The sequence below is a fragment of the Odontesthes bonariensis genome, chromosome 2, assembly GCF_027942865.1.
Source record: "Odontesthes bonariensis isolate fOdoBon6 chromosome 2, fOdoBon6.hap1, whole genome shotgun sequence".
In the NCBI taxonomy this organism is placed as follows: domain Eukaryota; kingdom Metazoa; phylum Chordata; class Actinopteri; order Atheriniformes; family Atherinopsidae; genus Odontesthes; species Odontesthes bonariensis.
Genome location: NC_134507.1, coordinates 14,818,400 through 14,839,529, shown reverse-complemented (window position 1 = coordinate 14,839,529; position 21,130 = coordinate 14,818,400). Strand labels below are relative to the sequence as shown.

At 39.7% G+C, this 21,130-nt stretch overlaps 2 protein-coding genes across 3 annotated transcripts; both read right to left on the bottom strand.

Moving 5' to 3' along the window:
• Window positions 1-789: 789 nt before the first annotated feature.
• LOC142399633 (rho GTPase-activating protein 19-like) lies at window positions 790-11,601 on the bottom strand. Of its 2 annotated transcripts, none has more exons than XM_075484290.1 (11): window positions 11,518-11,601; window positions 10,951-11,201; window positions 8,670-8,750; window positions 7,956-8,165; window positions 7,584-7,810; window positions 7,405-7,491; window positions 5,759-5,824; window positions 5,327-5,548; window positions 5,140-5,232; window positions 4,813-4,929; window positions 790-1,887 (listed from the first exon to the last, which is right to left on the bottom strand). In XM_075484290.1, exons 1-10 carry the CDS (start codon window positions 11,562-11,564, stop codon window positions 4,855-4,857), a joined length of 1,359 nt encoding a protein of 452 aa, XP_075340405.1. In that variant the 5' UTR covers window positions 11,565-11,601; the 3' UTR covers window positions 790-1,887; window positions 4,813-4,854. The 2 variants fall into 2 exon arrangements, with proteins under 2 accessions (XP_075340405.1, XP_075340406.1); XM_075484291.1 differs by having other exon boundaries at window positions 11,530-11,597.
• A 3,776-nt stretch (window positions 11,602-15,377) lies between these two features.
• Window positions 15,378-20,907, bottom strand: LOC142398860 (neuromedin U receptor homolog nmur-2-like). The gene is made up of 7 exons (XM_075483080.1): window positions 20,871-20,907; window positions 19,318-19,478; window positions 19,052-19,148; window positions 18,324-18,529; window positions 17,741-17,962; window positions 16,923-17,100; window positions 15,378-15,802 (listed from the first exon to the last, which is right to left on the bottom strand). Exons 2-7 carry the CDS (start codon window positions 19,465-19,467, stop codon window positions 15,378-15,380), a joined length of 1,278 nt encoding a protein of 425 aa, XP_075339195.1. The 5' UTR covers window positions 19,468-19,478; window positions 20,871-20,907.
• Window positions 20,908-21,130: the final 223 nt, after the last annotated feature.

Genomic DNA, 21,130 nt, shown 5'->3' with positions numbered 1-21,130 from the left:
ATGTAAATTTCAATTTCATTTGGCATCCCTTTCGCCACCACAACCTCCAAAAGATTTACAAGCAGCTTGTTGCCTGCTTCCTGGCAACAGGGCACTGCTACCTACTGAGAAGATGGAGGGCGTTAAAGTAAGAGAGATGTGGAAACATAGTGACATTTATCATCTTTTGGAGAAATATTACCTTATATTTAAACCGTTTTATTATAAAAGTTGCTATTGGGCACATATATGTTAGGCTTGCAAGAATTTTTCCTTCTAATTAAATTTAAATATTGTCTTTTTAATATATATATATATATATATATATATATATATATATATATATATATATATATGTGTGTGTGTTATATACACAAACACAGTGGCACATGGACACATCTTAAACGGTCCTATGAGCAGTTGGTTCGACTGGCTCAAAAGTCATCACGCTGTGCTTAAGAGCACCCGTTCACCAGTCATTTGCAACTGAGCAGCATCACCTTGTGGCTTCTAATGAAACAGCATCGCACAGACTCAGGCAACGCCACTGCTAACATAAATAAGTATGTATGTACAGCACATACTTACTTTGGCCTCTTTGTTTTTTGGGGTCTTACATCTTTAACATGCAATTCTCTCCACTAGAGACGACCGTGTCCAGCTTCACTGAATCCATCTTCGTTACTCCGTCTCTTGGTACTAAAGACATAAGAACATTTTCCCAAAGAAACCCTCCAAAAACTTTTCAAATGGAAAAAAAAAGACAATTTTAGAACGTGACCTGATGTATTTTAATTACAGTAAGTTGCATAGCTTCACAGTAGCATCAATATCATCTGTTTACATCAGTTGCAATGCAGCAATTGTCACATAATTAAACTGTAACAGCTTTGGAAAGATAGCGAAACTCAAAGTAAGACACCCAGGTGGCTTTGTAGGTGATGGAAGCTAAAATTCTCCCAGTAAACAGCTGGATATGAAAATAAAAAAAAATAAAACTGGCAGAAGGCGAATAACAAATTCCTCTTCTTTTGAATTCAATACGTTAAAAATCGAAAGCATTAAAAATAAAAAGGCACTGAAATGTAAAATCCCAAGTAAACTCTTTCTGAATAAGTAAAACCATAAAGGCAAAAAGCTTAAAAAAAAAAAAAAAAAAAAACTATATACAATGTTGCATAAGAATAAAACCCAAGAGACCTACAGAGCTCAAACTAACAGTAGTATAAAGTATCAGGGTTCACACAAAGATTTGCATTAAAGAGCGGAAAAAGTGCACAAAGTGGCCCCCTTTGGTCTTTCCAGCAGTATTTGCCGGCCACCATCTTTGTTTGTTTGAGAATCATCTCCTTTAATTTAATCACATGCAGAGGAATTCCCCAGAAAGATTTACGCAAACTTGGAAAGAAAACAGAAATCGAAAATAAGACTTACGTCACACAATAGCTTAAGATATTATATTCACTTTAAGGCACAACTCTGACCAGACTACTTTGCTCTACTCTTATGTAACCTACGACTCTTAAAAGCAAAGATATGGACAGAGAACCTGCACATCACAGTCTGATGCAAAGTATCCAAAGGCTCCAAATGTCCAAACGACTGATACGAAAATAAATACAATTACAATTTCTAATTAAATAAACACGAGGCGACGCAAAAGTGAAACTGACCTATAACAAAAACACACAGCGTCCTCAGAGATGTCCGGAAACTGCAGGGATGTACTTACAAATCAATAAACTGCCAAAGGCGTTCAGTGGATTTCTACAGAAAGTATCAAACTTTGAGGAAAAAACAAAAAAGTGGAGCGTAAATGGTGAGTTAAACGAGGCATCTGCTCCAAACTGTACGCCACATTAGACCATTTGTTTCTTCTTGTGAAGCTTCAAGATGAGACATGTCATCCTGGAGGAGAGAGGAGAAGAAAAAAATATGTAAATAAATATAAATAAAAGGCATCAGGCATCATTAGTCTTTGTTGTACCACAAACAGACAAAGAACCAGACGAGTTCTTCGACTCAAGGAAAACCCCTTCATGACATGAGTCCATGTTTTCCCATCATTTTAAGTGATATTTTAATCTCGTTTTAAAAGAATCACGACTCTGCATTTTACATAAAAATGTTCGTCGTCCAGGATTAACATCGACCGCTTTTAAAGATTTTCAAATGGAAGTTTATTTCCGGTCACAGTCATACCGGTAGCGTCTTAAGTGGCACTGAGGAGTGATTACGCACATGTGCAACGTCACTTAAAGAAACAGTTTGTAACAATTACTGACATCTAGTGGTCAAATGAGAGATGGCAATCATCTCAATTCATGTGCACTCGTTAACAATGCTGCATTCGTATCGGGCGGTAAAATAATCTGCAGAAGAGACAAGCATCTCAAGTGTCACTCAGATGACTTTCACAGGGGTGATAGTGAAAAAAAATCCTGAGCCTGAACTTTTTTTTCCCTGTTCCAACGGGGTGGGGGGCGCACAACATACTGCATATGTGAAGTAACATAGGCCTAATTTTGACACATTATTCAAACATTTAATATTCTGTGGATGACCATTATTGTCAAGTGACATATTTTAGATAATGTTTTAATTTTTGCCTTATGTCTATAGTGTTATTCACGAAAACACAGATCATTTCCATCTTGGTATAGCACTTAAAATTGACTGAAAGAAACTGGCCATGTTTGATTCTAGCTGTAAAAATGAATACCAGCGTATGCGGTTAAAAAAGGCCTTCTAGGCTTGTGATGTTGCAGTATAGCTAGAAATTGAGGTGGGTATTGAACCACAATGCAACATTTCAACACCAGAATGCATTTCTGAAAACATGGTGCATGTTGAACTTGATTTAACTCAAAGCTGCATACCCAGCAGCCATACCAAGACAGGTCAGTAGGGGGCAATACTGGTCCAAAGTACAGTAACTACACTCTGTCTAAAATAGAGGAGGTGATTACCAATTAATTAAGCAACACTTTTTAATGAAATAACATACCTTTGTTTATAGACGACTATTGTGTAACAAATATTACACAGTGGCTGCGTTTACAAGATGGTGTTAATTCAGAATTATATGCTAATTTTTAATTCGGAATTAACGTTCATGTAAACACTTTCAGAACCGGAATTAAGTTTATTCGGAATTCCACTTTCTTACATTATAGTTTTTGATTAATTTAAAGAGCCTAAGTGACAATAAATGTTGTGAATACCATATATTGATGTAAAAATGCACCACGAACTGATGTAGCACAAGAAAGTTACTCCAAATTATCATTTGACCACTCGATTTTCTAAGCTAGCCAGGTAAGCTAACCGGGTTAGCATGTTTACTTCCAGACCAGGGAGGTTGGTCCAGGGTACTTACCCCGGCTGGGGACACTAAATTGGGGCTGAAGATTACCAGCTGTCCTGGTAGTACAGGGAGCTCCTGGAGCTTGGCGACCACGCCCCTACGTCAAATTTCGCTCGCCCAGCACGTGCATCCTCTGTCCAATCGAAATGCTTTCTCATCTCCAGACGTTAATTCAGAATGAAATGAAAGTGCCTTTTTCTAAACGGGTTAACATTTGGGATATTATTCATGCAACTTGTCTGCTTGCTGACATATGTTTAAATACTCATAAACAATATTTAATAATTTATTACAGTTAGGAAGCCGTAATGCGCCGAATTTTAAGCTGCCACTGAAATATCTGGGCCGTAGCCTAATAACTAGTTTTTTTCCAACTAACATGCCCGCCCTGGAACGCACTCGGAGCCCATGAGTCAGAGCCATCTATGGCTCTGCCATGAGCGTGCTGCTCAATGTCCCTTATTGGCCAAGACAAACAAGACCCGCCGAATGAATAAATAGGCAGCAGGTCTGTGGGCTGTCTGTGGTAGTAGCACGACGATGACGTCAGTAAAATTACAGTAACCCGGATTTTTTTAAGTAAGCGACGCACCTCCACGTTATCAGTGCTAGTGTACAGTAATTAATAAATTATAAACAGCATAGTTTGTGCCTGTATAACGTTGCCCATAGGAAACCGTTTCATGGCCGAATATCTCAAGAGAGCAGCCAGACGCCTCTCGAATATCTTCGGAACAGCTCCAAATTACCAACAACAAGCAGGGGTGAGTAGAACATCATGTTATAATGTGAAATCAAGGGCCCAATGTCAAAAAAACGGTCTTGTCCTTTAAGAGTACAAAAGCCAAAAGGAGCATCTAAAAATACAGAGTGCACACAAAAAAAATAAAAAATTAAAAAAAAATCAGCAAAATAAGTACAAGTTGTTTCAAAGAGATGTGTTTTAGCGTGAGAATTAAAAACCAAGAGGGTAATTGTGTGTCCCATTATGTCGAGTTCCTAAATTGGGAGCTGATTTCACCACAGAGGAGGTTGAAAAACCAAAAGCCCTGCCTCCTATTTTAGATTCATGTGGAGTGACAGCTCCACAAAGTTTTGCCCGTCAATTTACACAAAAAGAATGTGGAAGAAAGCAGCACCCACTGCATCGTTTTAGGAGAACGGCCACTGCTGCTCTGATAAGTGCCGCTATGGCTACGCTTCCAAATGTGTGGACACATGGTGCAACTATTACAACCGATTTTCAGAGGGTCGCTCATCTCCCAGCACAGTTTTCCATCAGGCCAGGGGAACAAATGTGAGAATCGTTTGGTGTTAATGTGCGATTACAAGTTAATATACTTTCATTGCACTGACTTGCTACTTCAGGGTCTGTGATTACCAGACAATCTTTCTTCTTTGGTGTACTGCATTATTCATTTTTGGGATTTTGGGATGATCCAATGAAGGAACAAGGCAATACTCACTGCCCTACAGTCGGTGTATTATTCTCTTCCCTGCCCATCAGTTCAGGAGCTGGGTGGAAGATTCTGCAAAGTGCCGTTTTCTTTCTCGGTTAATATTTGGCTTCCCAACACCTTCCTCTGTTAAATGAATAAAAAGTCATTACTAGGAGATGAACTCTGTTTTTTGAAGGATGAACTGCAAAAAGATAAAAGTTCGCTTAACTATTGCTAAACATTGCATGAAAACATCAGCTGATGGTATCACTAGTAACAACTAACATAAAAGATGCTTTTAATAAACTGTCTGCGTCAGTGTGAGATTACCATGCAGGAGTGCCATCAACAAACCTTAATGATTCCACCCAAAGAGCGCGAACGCCAATGTCTCCTGATGAACGGTGTGCGAGAGTCTGCCGAAGGAGTCGCAGGCTGCTTTTCAAACTACACACAAAGATGTGCCACGTTACGTGCTGTTATGAAAGCAGATTGCACAGATTTCTTTTCTCTGGTTCTGAGAACGGTCACACCAAGATACCTGTCTGATAAGCTTCTTCTTCTTGGCAGATTCTGGCATGTTGTTGACCTGCTGGTACAGCTCTCTGAGGGCAGATTCGGTGTAACTCTGAGTCTCAGATGACTCGACGGAGCAGGTGTCGCTGATCTCACCTGCGATTGTTTTCACAGGGGGAGAAGGCGAGGCGGCTGGTATCGCACCCAAAGGGCCGTCTTTGGTACCAGAGCAGAGGGTCAAGTCATCCTGGAAAGGATGTGTGATAAAACACATCACAGATCTCTCCGATGACAGTTCTTTCTCATAACCAGGAGCAGATACCGGCTCAAAGTACAATGAAGTGAACGCTAAAAAAAACCTAAAGCAACCATATTCAAATGTTACTGAAGGAGCACTAATACTCCCAACTCTTCATTAAGAGGACCTACGTTAGAAACAGAAGACAAAATCACTTACGTTTAACTTAAGAGTTTTTGATCCTGTGAAGTATAGCCGGGCATATTCTTCGATATATAAAGGAGCCTGCAAAGAACAAAAGAAAAAAAAAAAAGCAAACTTGTATACAGTATTTCATAACGTCACTCTCGGCATAAAGCATGACAGACTATTTGAAGAGTTTGAGATTTAGTTATTTCAGCGTTTTGATTTGAACTACAGTAATGGACATCTATTAAAATGCCAGGGCTCAACCTCAGTTTGAATGGGTATAATCAAATTAGTACATAGAGAAGGAGAGGAACTGTATGTGAGATGAACACTGACAATAGGATCAACAGCAAGATACTGAGAAGCACAGGTCTTGAGAGGTGGCAGTGAAGCAATTTTCATGGATGTCTCAATCAGAAAAGACTGCTCCCTGGGACGTAGGCGGGCATGTTCCCTCGTCAGTGATCAAGAGAAGAAATCAAAACTGTAACATCAGAGAATTCACCACAGACACTGAGTAATCGGGCTCCGCAAGGGGGAACTGACAGAGTTCTAGAGGAAGATTAGAAAAAAATATAAAGAAATAAATAAACCTTGAAATAAACTTTGTCCAAGTAATGGAGAAAGGAAAGTGTGGAGAAGAAAAAAAGAATCCATGACCTAAAAGCATTCCCCTATATGCTTTAACCGTCAAACATGGCGGTTCTGTGCGTGGTCTGCAATTAGGCTGGGACAAAGGCAATGCCGATGATTACTGCTCGGGGATTCACTGTGCTGACATTCAGCCACATGCATCAAAAGAAAGTGGAAGAATTTCATCAATCAGCAGGATGATGGCTTTAAAGAAGAAGAAAAAAAAAAGGGCTGCTGTGAAGGGACACCATTCACAAGGAAGTGTGCAGTTCAAAGACCGCAATTTACCCCCATAATTTGAGGTATAATTATCTGTCCAAGCACTTCTGAACCCCTTCAACTTTGGATACTGCGTGTTAAAAGAGCTTGATCGCAATCAAAGACAAGGCCTGGTGATTTCATGCATCTATTTGCATTTACATGAATTTCTTTCACATTTCACAAGTTGAAGCGAAAAAAAAAAAAAAAAAAAAACCTGAAGGAAATAAATCGTTGTGAAATATCACAAATCCAGGGATATCTGTCACATGCTATCTCTCTGTTCTTTACCTTTACCCCGTCTGGCTTTCCAGTAACCCTGGCAACATCTCTACTTGTATCAAATGGTCTGTTCATTTGCAAGGACAAAACATATAAACCAGAAGGACACTTGGAGAGTGCAAGGCCACCTCCCTTGTTTCGTAATACTAAAGAAGGTGATCTGAATCTGCAGCAAACTTGAACGGGTTCTTCTTTTGCTCGTTCTCCCGCACATTTAATCAACTTAGGCTGGATTGCTTTTGAGTTATCCTGCTGACATTGAAAGAGGCAGCTCCAACCTCATATCTCCCTGTCAATTTTTGCCTCGGGGGAGAATTAATCTATTCATGACACCGACTGACAAGAGCTGCATGCGCCTCATTATGACCCACAAGAAAAGTTCCAAGACAGGCAAAAGCATCCGATATATCCGGGAAACAGGTTCATTTACACAGATTATAAATACAGTGAGCCAAGCTAAAGCTCGACAATAAGAGCTGAGACACCAGATAAGAAAATCATACCTTGAACATTTTTTGGGAGTGTCTGATGAGGAATGCAATACCCTTATTCAGTTTCTCCATGTTTTCCTGAAGGTCGCTCGCCATCACCTGCAACGTAAAAACGTCGAAAAAGAAAATATTGTCATGGAGATTTAGGAAAATGTACGTAAAATAGCTGGAAGGATAGATAAAATCCCCACATTTTTGGGCCAGATGATGTGCGGCGCAAACATTGTGGCTAAATTAATAGCAGACATCTTATTGACGTGCTGATTGCGAGCGGTGTGGTGCAATAAGTCCAGCAGCAGCTTCAACAGGCTGCGATTGGCTGGTGGGAGCAGCATGAGAAGCAGCTGAAATGCCTCAATCTGGCGTTCCTTATCAGGCACGTTTGTCTTTTCCCCCTTATCATCAAAGCGAGTCAGCTCTGGACAAAACAGATAAAAGGATATTACAAAACAGCAAATGGGTCACAATTGCTTTTTTTTTTCTTTTTTCATGACTTTACATGAATTTGAATTGAATTTTTATCTCGAGCCATGACAAGAATCTCTGCACAAATGAACTAAGACCTCCAATCTTCAGGTGAGCGCGATAGTGTCTGTGCGTGAGCAGAGGCTCTGGCAGCTCTCCCAGGTAGGCTTTGAGCAATGTGGCTGCATCATTGGGGTGGAAGTCGCCTGTCTCTAGATCTATCTCAGTCCCAGCGTTCAGCATTTCCCTTAATGCTGCCTGCCTTAAGCTGTGGCCTGGCACACGAAACAACCCCTCCACGTGGAGGTCTGAGGAGAAAGAAAGAAAAAAGATTGAGAGGAAGCCAAAAAGGAGGGAGGGGAAGGGGGGCAGTGACAAAATGGAGACATCAGAGGACGAAGACACAGCAGAGAAGAGAGTGATGAGGGAGTGAAACTTAGGGAAGGAGTCGGCAGGAGCAAAGTGCTTTTAGATGAATAATTGACTGAAGCATTTGCTCTCAGTGTCCACTTTCAGTGAATGACATCATTTCTTACTAGAAATAAACCATGACCTCACACTAATCCACTGTGATCCAGCGTATAGAACAAGCAGGAAGTGCGTTTCAATTCTTGACACTTAATTCTAACAAAAGAGACAGACTGATTAAAATATGTCACGATGTCATGAAATCAAATGATTATGCGGGAGGTTTGGGGGACAAAAAAAGAAAAAAATGTAGTTAGGACTTTGCTTCTCTGGAGTTTTCACATGCAAGGGTAAGTAGTCATGATATCAGAATCTGCTTTAAATGGAAAACAGCCGATACTCACTTTTACTCAGGTATTCAATGAGCTGATAGATCTGTGCTATTCCTTCTTCAGTTAAGGGTGCTCCAAAAACGACTCCTTTCTCTGCAAGGTGTAAAATGGCACAGTGAGGATGAATGCTGCTTTTTTTCCCCCCTTTTGTTTGCAATACCTTTTACACATTATACAAAATCTCAGGGCCACCTAAGCAAGGCAAAACTCTGAGAAGAAAGACTGAAAAAGGTGTACTCTTCAGAGAGGGTATGTAAAGAAATAAACTTTCCGTGATCTTTGAATGTATTTCATCAAATGGAGGAGAGGAAAGCGCAGTCTTATGAAAAAAAAAGGGAACCGACTTTATCTATACCAGGTCCTTACTAAGTCTTCAAATAAGACATACATGCTCAGACGAACAATAACACAGCAAAAATACACCATGTCATTACTCATTCAACAAAAAGCCAAAATGCAGAGACTTGTATGGAAAAATAATTAAATCCCATTATTTAATAGCTTGTAGGGCCACATCTGGCAGCAATAACTTGAATTCATCATTTTCTGTATATTATCAGCCTTACATTGTTCTGTAATGTTGGCTCACTCTACTTTCCACTGTGCTTCAGTTCACAGGTTTAAATACAGCTTTCTAAGGTCCCACCACAGCATTTCAATCGGGTTGAGGTATGTACTTTGACTGATCTTAATTTGCTTCTTTTCTTTTTAAAACTCATTCTGTTGCACATTTGCTGCTGTGTTTGGGATCATTGTTCTGCTGCATGACCCCCGTTTCAAGCTTTTAGCTTTCAGACAGACGGCCTTATTTTTTTTTTAACTCTAGAGTATTTGGTGTACTGAGGAGTTTGGTGTACACGGGAAGGGGGGGGGGCAAAACCAGACTTTTACAATGCTTGTAAAAAGGTTACTCCAATAGAAATCATACAAAACTGAGCCTCTCCGAATGAATGCATTGGAAATTGTGACTAAAATCACCCTATCGGGACTATGTGTCAACTCACAGTCACTTCAAGCATTTCCAGACCCTCGCTCGGCTCTAAGTCTGATTTCATAACATCCTAACTGACGCCTTTAGAATCAGAGATGTAGCTCTTTGATATTTTGCAGTTCCACTGCCGGAACTGTTTTCAGCGGTCGTTTCACTAAAGCCTCGTTTCCACTCTGCAGTCCGGTACGGGTCGCTTTGGGGTCAGCTTTGCGTTCCCACTGTACAAAGGGGACCCTCAGGGGTGGGCGGAGTGCGTGCTGAAGCGTAAATAGCAAATAACATCAATAATAATCCAGACTAAACATGGAGAAGCAGCATTTAGCTGTTATGCTGCAAACAAGTGGAACAAACTGCCAGTGGAGATTAAACTTTCACCAAATGTAGACATTTTTAAATCCAGGTTAAAGACATTTCTTTTCTCATGTGTCTCTGCATGAAATCTGCATGATATCTTTGAATTTATCTTGACTGTTGCTTGTTTTTAAATTCATTTAAATTATTTTAATTGTTTCTCTTCATGTTATTTCATGTATTTTTAATGCTTCTTCCGCTCTCTTCTGAGATGCTTTTATTTTATGTAAAGCACTTTGAATTGTTTGTACATGAAATGTGCTATACAAATAAATTTGATTTGATTTGATCATTTCGAACCACCTCCAAGCTTCTTCAGCTTAATGCGACACTGGCTCGCGGTCCGGTTGAAACCACTCTGCCATTTTTGCGGCAATCAGCTGGAAAACCTTTTTTTTTTTTTTTCGCACAGCGCCATCGAGCTCCTGCTGCACAGCCTCCTCACCAACAACGGAGAGCAGAGCCTGGAACCGGTTCTGTGTGCTAGGTACCCCAAGCAGAAGGGTTACAAAAATGGTAACGGGTTCCATGGGACGCTTTCGTGGTAGTGGAAACACTGAAATAAGCGAACCGTTCTGAACCGACCCGTACCTGACTGCATAGTGGAAACAAGGCTTAAGGCTACTGCTGGTGTCTTTCCTCCTTGGCGTTGTGGCAACACACACCTGAATGCTCCAGACCAGCAAAATGTGAAAAGCCTCCGCTTTATAAGAGGTGGTCCCACCTGCTGATGACTGGTTCATCAAGTGTATCTCATTAGCAGCACCTGGCTGCTACTTAATCTCAGATTTCCTATAGGAGCAGTCAGGGGGGACTTTTTCCCAGTACACAGTTGAGGCATTTTGGCTTGGATAATGACATGGTCTGATATATAATATTAAATATACCCCCCCGAAATAAAATGCACACATACATTATTCTTGTGCACAGTCATGGTTCTGTTAGCCTAACCTTTGCGCTTAAGGAAGTTGAAGGAGCGCAAAAAGCCACTGGAGGGCACTCTGGGCTCCGACTCCCCGGTCAGCTGGGCAAACTCATCCCCTGGCAGATCTATGAGCCGAGTGATATTGCTAAGTACCAGATCAGCGAAGGCCTGTGGATGCTCATGCCTTAACCTTTCCACAAAGAAGTCCGGGTTAAAGATCACAGGCTGGTTTGCGTTTGGCTTCACGTGACTGAGGAACACACTGCATTTCGTCTCCCTGTTAGAGAGAAACACAGACACCACGGGCTGGTGAATATACAGAATACATAAATAAATGTTTTATTAAAATAAAAAAGATAGAAGCTTTGAACTGGTACCGCAAAATAAAGGCTGGAGCGGGGCTGTTATTATCGAACAGGTACCAGCAATGTTAGCATAAATGCTTGCTAGGTTAATTAGCTGCGCCAGCTAGGGCTAGGTCACAGCAGGAAGTAGCCCAAAGATACAGTTTATTACGAGTAAACATATCAAAAACGTACATTTATTGAGGCAGTGTTGACCCTTTTACTTAACAATTAACGAAAAATCGGTACCTTCTATCCAACCTGAGATTATTTTGGCAATCAGTTTTAGTCGTCATCGTCGTTTCGAATCATCCGCGTTTTCATCTTTGGTCCCGCCCCCAATATTGTGATTGGTGAAACTATACCTACGTAACGACTGTTAAACCACTCAAACTCGTTTAAAAGGAAAGAGTGGGTGGGTTCAAACTTTTGAAGGGCACATCAAAGATGTACTAATGTACTGTACAGTAATTTGTTTTGGGCGTACTGGCACGCTCCTCCTCTGTATCTCTCTCACTGTCCCTGACAGTTTAAACCGGCTCATAATGGCTGCAATGTGGCTGAAACAAGAGGCGAGTCTTAACTCAGTCATCTAAGCGTATATGCTGTGTCAGTGGCGTGCATACATAGACATCAGGTGGTGCTGAAGCACCACTACCTCTGCCCTTTATCAACGAAAATGCCCTTTTGAAACTTCGTGGGGGTTTTTTTTGTTTTTTTTGTTTATTACTATTATTATTAACATTTTACTGAGGCCGGTTTTGAAATGATCTTTTGAAAACCTGAGCGATTAAAAACGACTGAAAACAATGCACCGAAATGAGCCACCTCCTCGCGCACACCCGACCTCTATGATCCAAATATATGCAACATTACCAGTGACGACTGCTTCAGTTGAAAGATCATTTTCCAAGCTGAAAATCATCAAAAGTAAACTAAGAAGCCTGTGTGGTGAAGAAAGGCTCTCTGACCTTCTCTTGCTTGCCATTGAAAAAGACATTGCGATAAATCACAGCGAGGTCATCAACATCTTTAAAGACGTGGCACCAAGGAGGATGCTGCTTTAGAGCAGTACACTTTAATTTCATTCAACATGCGCGTGTACATTTTTTTATAATATAGTGTTCCATGTGCGCTAAAAAGTGCCCCCCCCCCCCCCCCCCCCCTAGGACTTGCCCCCAAAAATGTCCTGTGTGATAAGGGTACTATCCTACCGTGGATGAGCAAAATGCTTGGATTTACCAAATATGTGTGTGCAAATCAACCCAGACTTCAAAATCATCTTTAGATATAAACTGCCTGTAGATCACCCTAAATTTTATACACTGTAACTTTAAGGCTACTTCTTCTGACTCTTGCACATGATCAAATAGAGAAAACAAACTGCAAAATTAAATCATCTCAGCATTTGTGTGAATTCAGATTCTTCCTCAGGTTAGCATTAATAAATCCTGAAGGCCAAAGAACAAAACCAGCACAGAGCCAAGTCTACCCAGACCAGAAGGAACGGTTCTAGGTAAAAAAAAAAACAAGGTTATTTAGATTTTGAACTATGTGTTGCTTGCAAGTGCCCAGTGGTGTAAATCCACATTCAAAACTAGTCAGTTTTGTTGATTTAAACTGCTGCGATCAATTTGACCTAAAACATAAAAGGTGTCTTGTTCCAGTAGAAAAGTTAGTTCATTTAGATTTTTTTGCGTTTGTACAGATGTGTTATTCGGTATCTTCCAGTTAGGCACCATTTGTTCTCGTTGTATGTTATTTGTTTCCATTTTTTAAAAAAATAAAGAATTACTAAAGAAAAATCATTCCAACGTTGCATAAAACCTTTGAAGACGAGTTTAAGACAAGGATTTGCCGCTTTCAGTCACGACTTTGTCTGTCTGCAGCAAACACTGAGGCGTTATAATTGATTTGGTGTTGACTTTCCATCCACCTAGAAATGTCAGTCCAAACTTTAGATTCATATCAGTTAATGAAGTAAAGGAAATTGGTCGTTACGTATGATTACTCGGAGAAATTCATGATTGGGGGATTTTTTTTTTGTGCTGCAGGGAAGTTGGAAAGAGTATGATCATTTCACTGACAATCAAAACATCTGTTTTGATCGGCAGCTACGTGGAAGTCGTCATTATCAAAACTGCAGATGATTAATTTAGGGCAAAAGCTTATGCGGTCTACCTGAGTGTAGGAGAAATTTAAATCTATTGTAAACAACAAATTAGTTCTGGGATTTTAACGTTTTTGACAAAAACAACTAATTCAACAAGTCAGCAAATGGAAAAATAATTTAAAATAATCATCAATTAGGAGAGACTGAAATAATGTTTTTTTTTTATCCAGAACATATGACCTCCTAATCAGTCTATTCCTAAGTGGCAATGTTGAACATCCAAAAGTACATGGGTAGCACACATCTCAAACTTAAGAACAAAGTTAATTCATCTCGATTCTACCAATTTAAAGATGAAAAAGAAATTACACTGAGATTGACATTTTATTATTGCAATGCCTATCTACCTTCGGATATTCAGCGGTTGTATCCTCTGAATTTGCTCTATTACCGCAAACAATGTACACTGAGATAGCCTTATTGATGGCACTGATAACTTAGTAACCAGCTAAATTTGCCTTAAAACATCACATAATACCAACAATTCATTAGATGCTTTGGTTTTGGAATTTAAATTCTATTCAGTCTATTATCAGTTGAAAGTTATGGGGGAAAGGGACGATAGGCTACACCAACTTAATTACTAATCCATGTTTGAGTGCCATGGTTTAGGGCAAACAATCAACTTTAAGTGTGGGTGTTACTAGGGTCCAATAGAGAGGACAGAGACTGAAACCTAAAGGACCATGTGACAGAGAAAATAGAGGATGACTCATTTCTTCGAGGTGTGTAGAAGTTTCTTGCTCACAAATAAGAAGCCCACTGCTAACAACTGACATTTCGACATTGCCAGTTATATATTCATCAGGTTCTGCAAGTAAAGGTTACCAACACACACACAAAAACTGCTGTCGAGTTATTTTCAAAAGAGAGGAAGGACAGACTGAAAGAAAAGAAAAGAACAAATGCTGTTCCAGTCTTTTTTACCTGGCAATCATTCATTCATAAAGCAGTTCCTGTATTTTGCCTTCCAGGGGGCAATCAATGACAGACTTGCTACATCATTATACAATGACTGTAATTTTTATTGACATCAAGCTGTGCTCGTGAACCGGGCACCTGCTTTATTCATCGACAAGCAATAAGACATAAATAGGTTTAGAGGCTTAGTCTGAGACCTGTGCTGTCTCCTGCTGTCACTGGTTGTCTTGACAACACAAAGAAAATATTTCTGCCCCACTTTAGTTTACAAACACTCAAGATTAATGCCAAACACTCAGCAATTACAATACAAAAATCCAGTTCTAAAACACATCAAATACCATGGAGCTCACATACAAAATGGCTTGTTATGCAGTATTGTTATGTTAATTGATGCTGGCAAAGTCATGTTTTTTTCAAAGAAAATTTAACTCAACTTTGACAAATGTTGTATGTTGACTGATTCAGGTTTATGCAAACTCAAACCGTTTGTCTTTTTGAAGTGTTAGCATTTTTGTTGTTTTACTTGTTGTTAAGTATGTAACATTTATATAAGCCAGCAATTCTGAATAATAATGTTCTGCATTATATTTGAAACAGTATATTGATAAGTCTGTAATATACATGTTATATACAGTGAAATATGATATCTATAATCATGATTTTTTTTTTTTTACTGACGTTTTTTTAACTTCCCCCACTGGGGGATGAATAAAGTATTTTTCTATTCTATTGAATCACATCTGCCACAATAATGTTATCTTTACAATACAACATATTTCTTCTGTCGCTTGTCAATCGGATCACACAGTACATCACTGGTACATTACACATTATTAGACACAGTAAACATTCTAATAGGATGTCTAAAAATAACTGTTTCTGTCATTTTCATACATCAGGTAGACATACTTATACCAACAGAAGGGAATGAAAGAGAGAAGAATAGAACACATTTCAACCTGAACAGCATGAAAAGAAAAAGCACATTATTCAGAGTGCTTTTTTTCACATCTCATGTTGAGGGGCGCTTTTCACAGCTTTCTACATCTCCCTGATCTGATTTGTTTTTGACTGTATATCTCTTTTTAGCCATCCTTCCTCCACACAGTTTACCATTATTCCTCTCTCTGACTGTTATGCTCTGGTCCTTGCTAGAAGTTTGCGTCCTCAGCCAGGACAAGCCACGATACTTAAAGGAGCAGCAAGGTCTGAACCTGCCCAAAGTTCTCCAGCATGCCCGGCGAAACGTGTGGGAAGAAATGCAGAACAGCATTGGATCCAGAGCACCGTTGATATACCACAGAGGAAGTGACAAATAGGATTTCAGAACCGTGTAGACAGAAAGGACTGTGTCGGACCACACGACCACATAGACCTGCATCAGGGAGGAGGCAATGTCTGGAAAGTTGAACACAAAAAAAGCCACCACCACTGCACCTGAAAAGCAAAACACAGTGCTTTTCCAAATGCTTTTTTTTTACCATAAAAAAAACAATAAAAAGATGACAGTTCATAACAAAAACAGATAATATCTGTCACAATGCAATCAAAAAGTCTCTTTTTTAAGCGTGATCAGACACTTTACCTTTAACAAGATCTTAAAGGGGTAGTTCGCCTCTTTTGACATGAAGCTGTACGACATCCCATACCAGTAATATTATTTATGAACATTTTCCTACCCCCCGCTGCGTCCTGTGAGCCGAGTTACAGCCTCTTTTAGGCGGTGACGTAATTAGTCAGGCTAGTTGGCTGGGGCTTTTAAAATAAAGCGTTTTGCTTCTGAAAAGAATATGCATTCAAAAGAGTAATACATTTGCATCACAAAATCGTATTTTCCGAAATAGTTACACCTCACAATCGCTTGGCACTAAGTTGCAGTATCAATGCGCGCTGCCGCCTGCCGACAGCTGCGCCTGTTTCACGGTGTTTACTGCTCGGAAAGTTAACGTAATCATGTCTGACTACGACACCAATGATGAAGACATCCCTTTTACCGCAGAGCTAAAGGGATATCTTTATGAACCAGAATATACAGATGCCAAACTTCACCAGATGGAGTTAGAACGGGCAGAGAGAGAGAGAGGAGGGACAGAGAAGTGGTCCCAGCTGAAGTTGGAGCCACAGCTGCAGCTGTGAGACACAGGGTGACCCACAAATGGTGGTGCACTTGTTCGAAGTGCCCAGTAATGCCAACGGAGGTGAAGAGCTACTGCTGCCACGAATGGGAACTCATCATGCCACAGATGCAAGACCTTTCAATTGATGAAGAGACCAGTGTACCAGCTTCTGTCTGCATCACAAATCATAAAGACTTCCCCGCAATCCTGAATGCTGGGGTCTTGCAGACCTTTTTCCACGTTCCCAAAATTAACTGGAAGAAGCGACCCAGGCCAGCTCTCCACCTCCGTTGGCATTACTGGGCACTTTGAACAAGTGCACCACCATTTGTGGGTCACCCTGTCTCTCACAGCTGCAGCTATCAGGCGAACTATCCCTTTAAGTGCAACAACCTCAAGTCATTAGAAAATCATATCTATAATTAGAATTCATAGCTCACCCATGAGTTTAAGAGCTCTCTTTTCATTTAAAAGTAGCTTTCCATTGCGATGACACTGGATATCATGTCTTGCCTCTAGATCCGTTCTTATAAGACCCATGTTTCTCCTTTGACGACCATTCTTCCTTAGGTAGAGCAGGATGAGCATGTAAAGTGTAAAGATGGAGACCAGTGGGACCTGTAGTAAGAGAGGCAAGTTGAGGACCTACTTTTGATGCATTTAAGCAGAGACAATCTGTCCGAGTTTTAACCCGGACTAAGAGATCTGAACACATCACACCAGTTTTAAAATCTTTACACTGGCTTCCAGTCAGTCACAGAATAGATTTTAAAAGCCTGCTGATGGTTTACAAATCCCAGAACGGTTTAGGCCCAAAATACATCTGTGATATGTTCAGAGAATATAAACCCAGCAGAGCTCTGAGATCCAAGGACTCAGGTCAGCTGGTCCAGTCCAGAGTCCAGACTAAGCAAGGAGAAGCAGCATTTAGCTGTTATGCTGCAAACAAGTGGAACAAACTGCCAGTGGAGATTAAACTTTCACCAAATGTAGACATTTTTAAATCCAGGTTAAAGACATTTCTGTTCCCATGTGTCTATGCATGAAATATCTTTTAACTTATCTAGACTGTTGCTTGTTTTTAAATTCATTTAAATTATTTTATTTGTTTCTCTTTATATTCTTTTATGTATTTTTAATGCTTCTTACACTCCCTGCTGCAATGCTTTTATTTTATGTAAAGCACTTTGAACTGTTTGTACATGAGATGTGCTATATAAATAAATTTGATTTGATTTGATTTGAAACAGCAATTCACCAGAAAGAAGAGTCCAGCTCTCAGAAGTAATGCTCCTTTGTACAAATGTGCAGGATCAGGTTCTATCATCTCACACATGGTAGAGATCTTGAAGGCATCTTCTGGCGTGGTTGCCGTGTAGTCCAGGATGCAGGCACGTGCCTGGTCATAGACCAGAGCAAAGGGCACAGCCGAGATCAGAGACACCATCCATACTGTAAGAAGGCATGGCAGGCGCGACTTCTTTTTGAAAGAGAGAAGAGAGAGTAATAATCTAGTCATTAGATTAATTTTGAACTTATATGGAATGCTAAACATAGACAGCATTTGTTGTGTTGTCTTCAGTTTCCTTTACTTCTGCATGCTTATTGTTTTCATATGAAAATGCCACCCTGTTTGATTCTTTTCATTCATCATACTTTGCCGCTTGTCTTGGCAGAACTCTTTGAGTTCAAAACGGAACAATGTACTAATTTTGGAAAAGAAACCAAACTTGGACATCACATCAAATGACAACAGTAATGGAAAAAGCAGAAAATACAACAACTAAGTCTGGGAATCTGTCATGAGTAAACAGGAAATGTTTCTTGCGTCAGTACTCAACCTTCAGACTGGAGACAGACCACATTGTATGGCAAATGGCTGCATAGCGCTCAGTAGTGAAGGTCACGATGACCCAGCTCGTGGTGGCACAATACATTTGGCGGATCATGAAGTAGACTTTGCACACTCCTTGGCCAAGTCGCCACGGGTAACTCTCCCAGTAGTACCGATACAAAGTTACCGGGATGGTCAGCAACTGCAGAATGTCTATAATTTGAAAATATATAAAAAGAAATATATGGTTGTGATGATCCTTAAACAAATTAGAATCCGAGATGGCTTCTAGAGTAGTAATAAGTACGGTACACTGGGGTGGAGCTGTCAAAGCTAAGCACAGACATCACTCAGTTCAAATGAATAGGTTGAAATTATATGTGTGCAAATTAGATATGATAGCATTACTCATCCTGGCTACAATGCTAATAACTATACAAAGCTTATTCAGTCGCATTTTAACTTGATTTGAACTTTTTTCTGATTCTAGTTTCGTATTTGCCATTGGACAAAGACAAATGGCTAATTTGATTTCATCATTAATATGAGTTACACCTTGTAGTTGACTGAAATCTTTGTGAAATGGCAGTTATTATGCATTTCGATCATGAAACAAGTTTGGTTAAATTATAGTTTTGGTACGTGTAATGCAGGCACACACAGGCAACGCCATTTTACTTTGATTGATTTCAGGTTTGATTGACTTCACTGCATGTGAATGGGAGTAGTGTGTACCTGAAATAACCAGGCTTAGTAGGTAGAAACGAATGGCACTGACTCTCATATGAGCATCCACAAGGAGAGTCAGTATGCTCACTCCATTCAATAAGACCTGTGGAGAAAAGGTGAAAGAAGACATCCTGCTCACAAAAAACACTCAACGATAAGCATAGTGGCTTAATTCTGCAGCATCACTTTTTTGGTAAATCAAGTTTATTTATTTGTCAGACATCAATAAACTGGTGGGTGTCAAGTATGTCTTGTGAATTGAATATTCATACTCCAAGCAAGAAGATGATGCTGTAGAAGATCGTCATGGGGACAGAAACGGTGAGCGGTTCACTTTTGGTGACGCTGATGTCGAGCTTTGGCGCCTCACTTGGGCTGACATTACAGCTGAAGAGGAAGGAATTCTGCCCAGAGATGTTCATGGCAAGGCAGCCTGATGATGGTTGGAGAGATGATTTCAGGAAATGGAGATTAAATTCCAATAGTGAGTTGGGTTATGTGTAATTATAGGAGAAAGAGGTGTAATTTCAAAGTCATTCACTATAAAACTGAATTTAAAAAAAGAATAAAAAAAATTGTTGTTGGGCTTCAGCAAGCAATGCTCAATGCTCATGAAATGTGACTGTTTTTTAATTAGTCACTTTTTAAATAAGTACAGCAAAATCAATCATATTAATGGCACTGCATGGATCTGTGTGAAAAATTCTGTAGCTCAGCAAAAGAGAAAAACATAAAAAGAGAAAGCGCATCTGCTGTCTTCCTGCTCTTTCATGCTAAACAGAGTTGTTCATAAGCAGCTGGCCTGTGGATCAGAGCTTTCAGATAAAAAGGAGGAATAAATATGCAGCCTCTTATAACTCCAAGTTAAGCCTCAAATAAATTTCTTAATGATGTACAGTTTATAGTGTTGATGAATGAACACAATCAACATTAATGTACCACATACAGCATATGGCCAAACACTTCAAACACACTGTCAGTTTCTGTGGTTAAAGTAATTGTATCAGCCTTTATAAAAGAAAAAGCAACATCTATAAGGTAAGGTAAGGTAAGGTAAGGTGACTTTATTTATACCCGAAGGTAGATTTGGTTGCAGGTAAAAGTAGCAAAAGCTTACACAGACAGACAACACAGTACTGACATCAGTAACAATAAAAGCTTGCACAAACAACACATTACTAATGACAGTGACAAAGGACAATAACATAGCAAAACAAGGACAACAAAAACAGAACATGACAAGCAGACAAGTGCTCCAAACAAGGATATAAAAAAGAGTAATAAATAGACAAATAAATATGTAAATAGATCTATAAAAACACGGCTAAAACCCTAAAAGTAGGACTCATGTACTGTTCAGTGTTTTAATAGCAGAGGGGATAAAACTGCATCTCCACTGTTACAAATTGAATTATTCAGGAAGCAAAAGATATCTCATTATTTGGGGATTAAAAGGACGGTGAACACCAAAGTGATCCATGACAAAGAACAGATAACTCAGACACTTGTTGCATTTTCCGACCGAAACACGCTACCTTAGTTACAGTTTAAAATGAAAAAACATAGATCTTGGAAAGATGGAATGAACAGATGACATGAAAAGCGCATGACTGTACATATACTAATTTGTCACCCATTTTCTATCACATAAAAAGGAATAAGACAGGTTGAATAATATCTCACTAAAACGTGCACCCTGTTGAACCTGGAAAACTGAAAGTGCAGCAAATATCAGGACTATTTTTATTTTACTGCCAGCCCCACATACTACTGCTGAAAGTAGCCTCATCTGAGAATGTTTTGGAAGATTAATGAGAAAACTCACCTTCTTTAGGATAAAATGCAGGACAAGTAACAGCAGCTCTCCATACAGGGAGAAAAATACAGCTTTGGTCGTCTCGCTCCTTATATCGCTCTCTTACTTCCTCTCAGACTTTGGCTTCCTCCACCTCCCTCTCTGTCTTCACACACACAGCCTCATCAGTAGCTGGTTGAAAATCCTGCAGCTGCAGTCAATACAGTAGCTAGAACATGCAAGACAGTGTGTGTATAGAATGTAATCAATGTTTAAAAAATACAGTGCAA

Excerpts from the sequence above, each read along its gene's own strand:
- LOC142399633 (XM_075484290.1), bottom strand. The coding sequence starts at position 11,564 with ATGACGACTAAAACTGATTGCCAAAATAATCTCAGGTTGGATAGAAG. Across the intron at positions 7,811-7,955 it reads CGCTCACCTGAAGATTGGAG|AGCTGACTCGCTTTGATGAT; the intron begins GTCTTAGTTCAT and ends TGTTTTGTCCAG. Across the intron at positions 7,492-7,583 it reads ACATCATCTGGCCCAAAAAT|GTGATGGCGAGCGACCTTCA; the intron begins GTGGGGATTTTA and ends TTTACGTTGCAG.
- LOC142398860 (XM_075483080.1), bottom strand. The coding sequence starts at position 19,467 with ATGAACATCTCTGGGCAGAATTCCTTCCTCTTCAGCTGTAATGTCAGC. Across the intron at positions 17,101-17,740 it reads GAGCTGGACTCTTCTTTCTG|GTCCCACTGGTCTCCATCTT; the intron begins GTGAATTGCTGT and ends CTCTTACTACAG. Across the intron at positions 15,803-16,922 it reads GAGAGCTCTTAAACTCATGG|GTGCAGTGGTGGTGGCTTTT; the intron begins GTGAGCTATGAA and ends TTTGCTTTTCAG.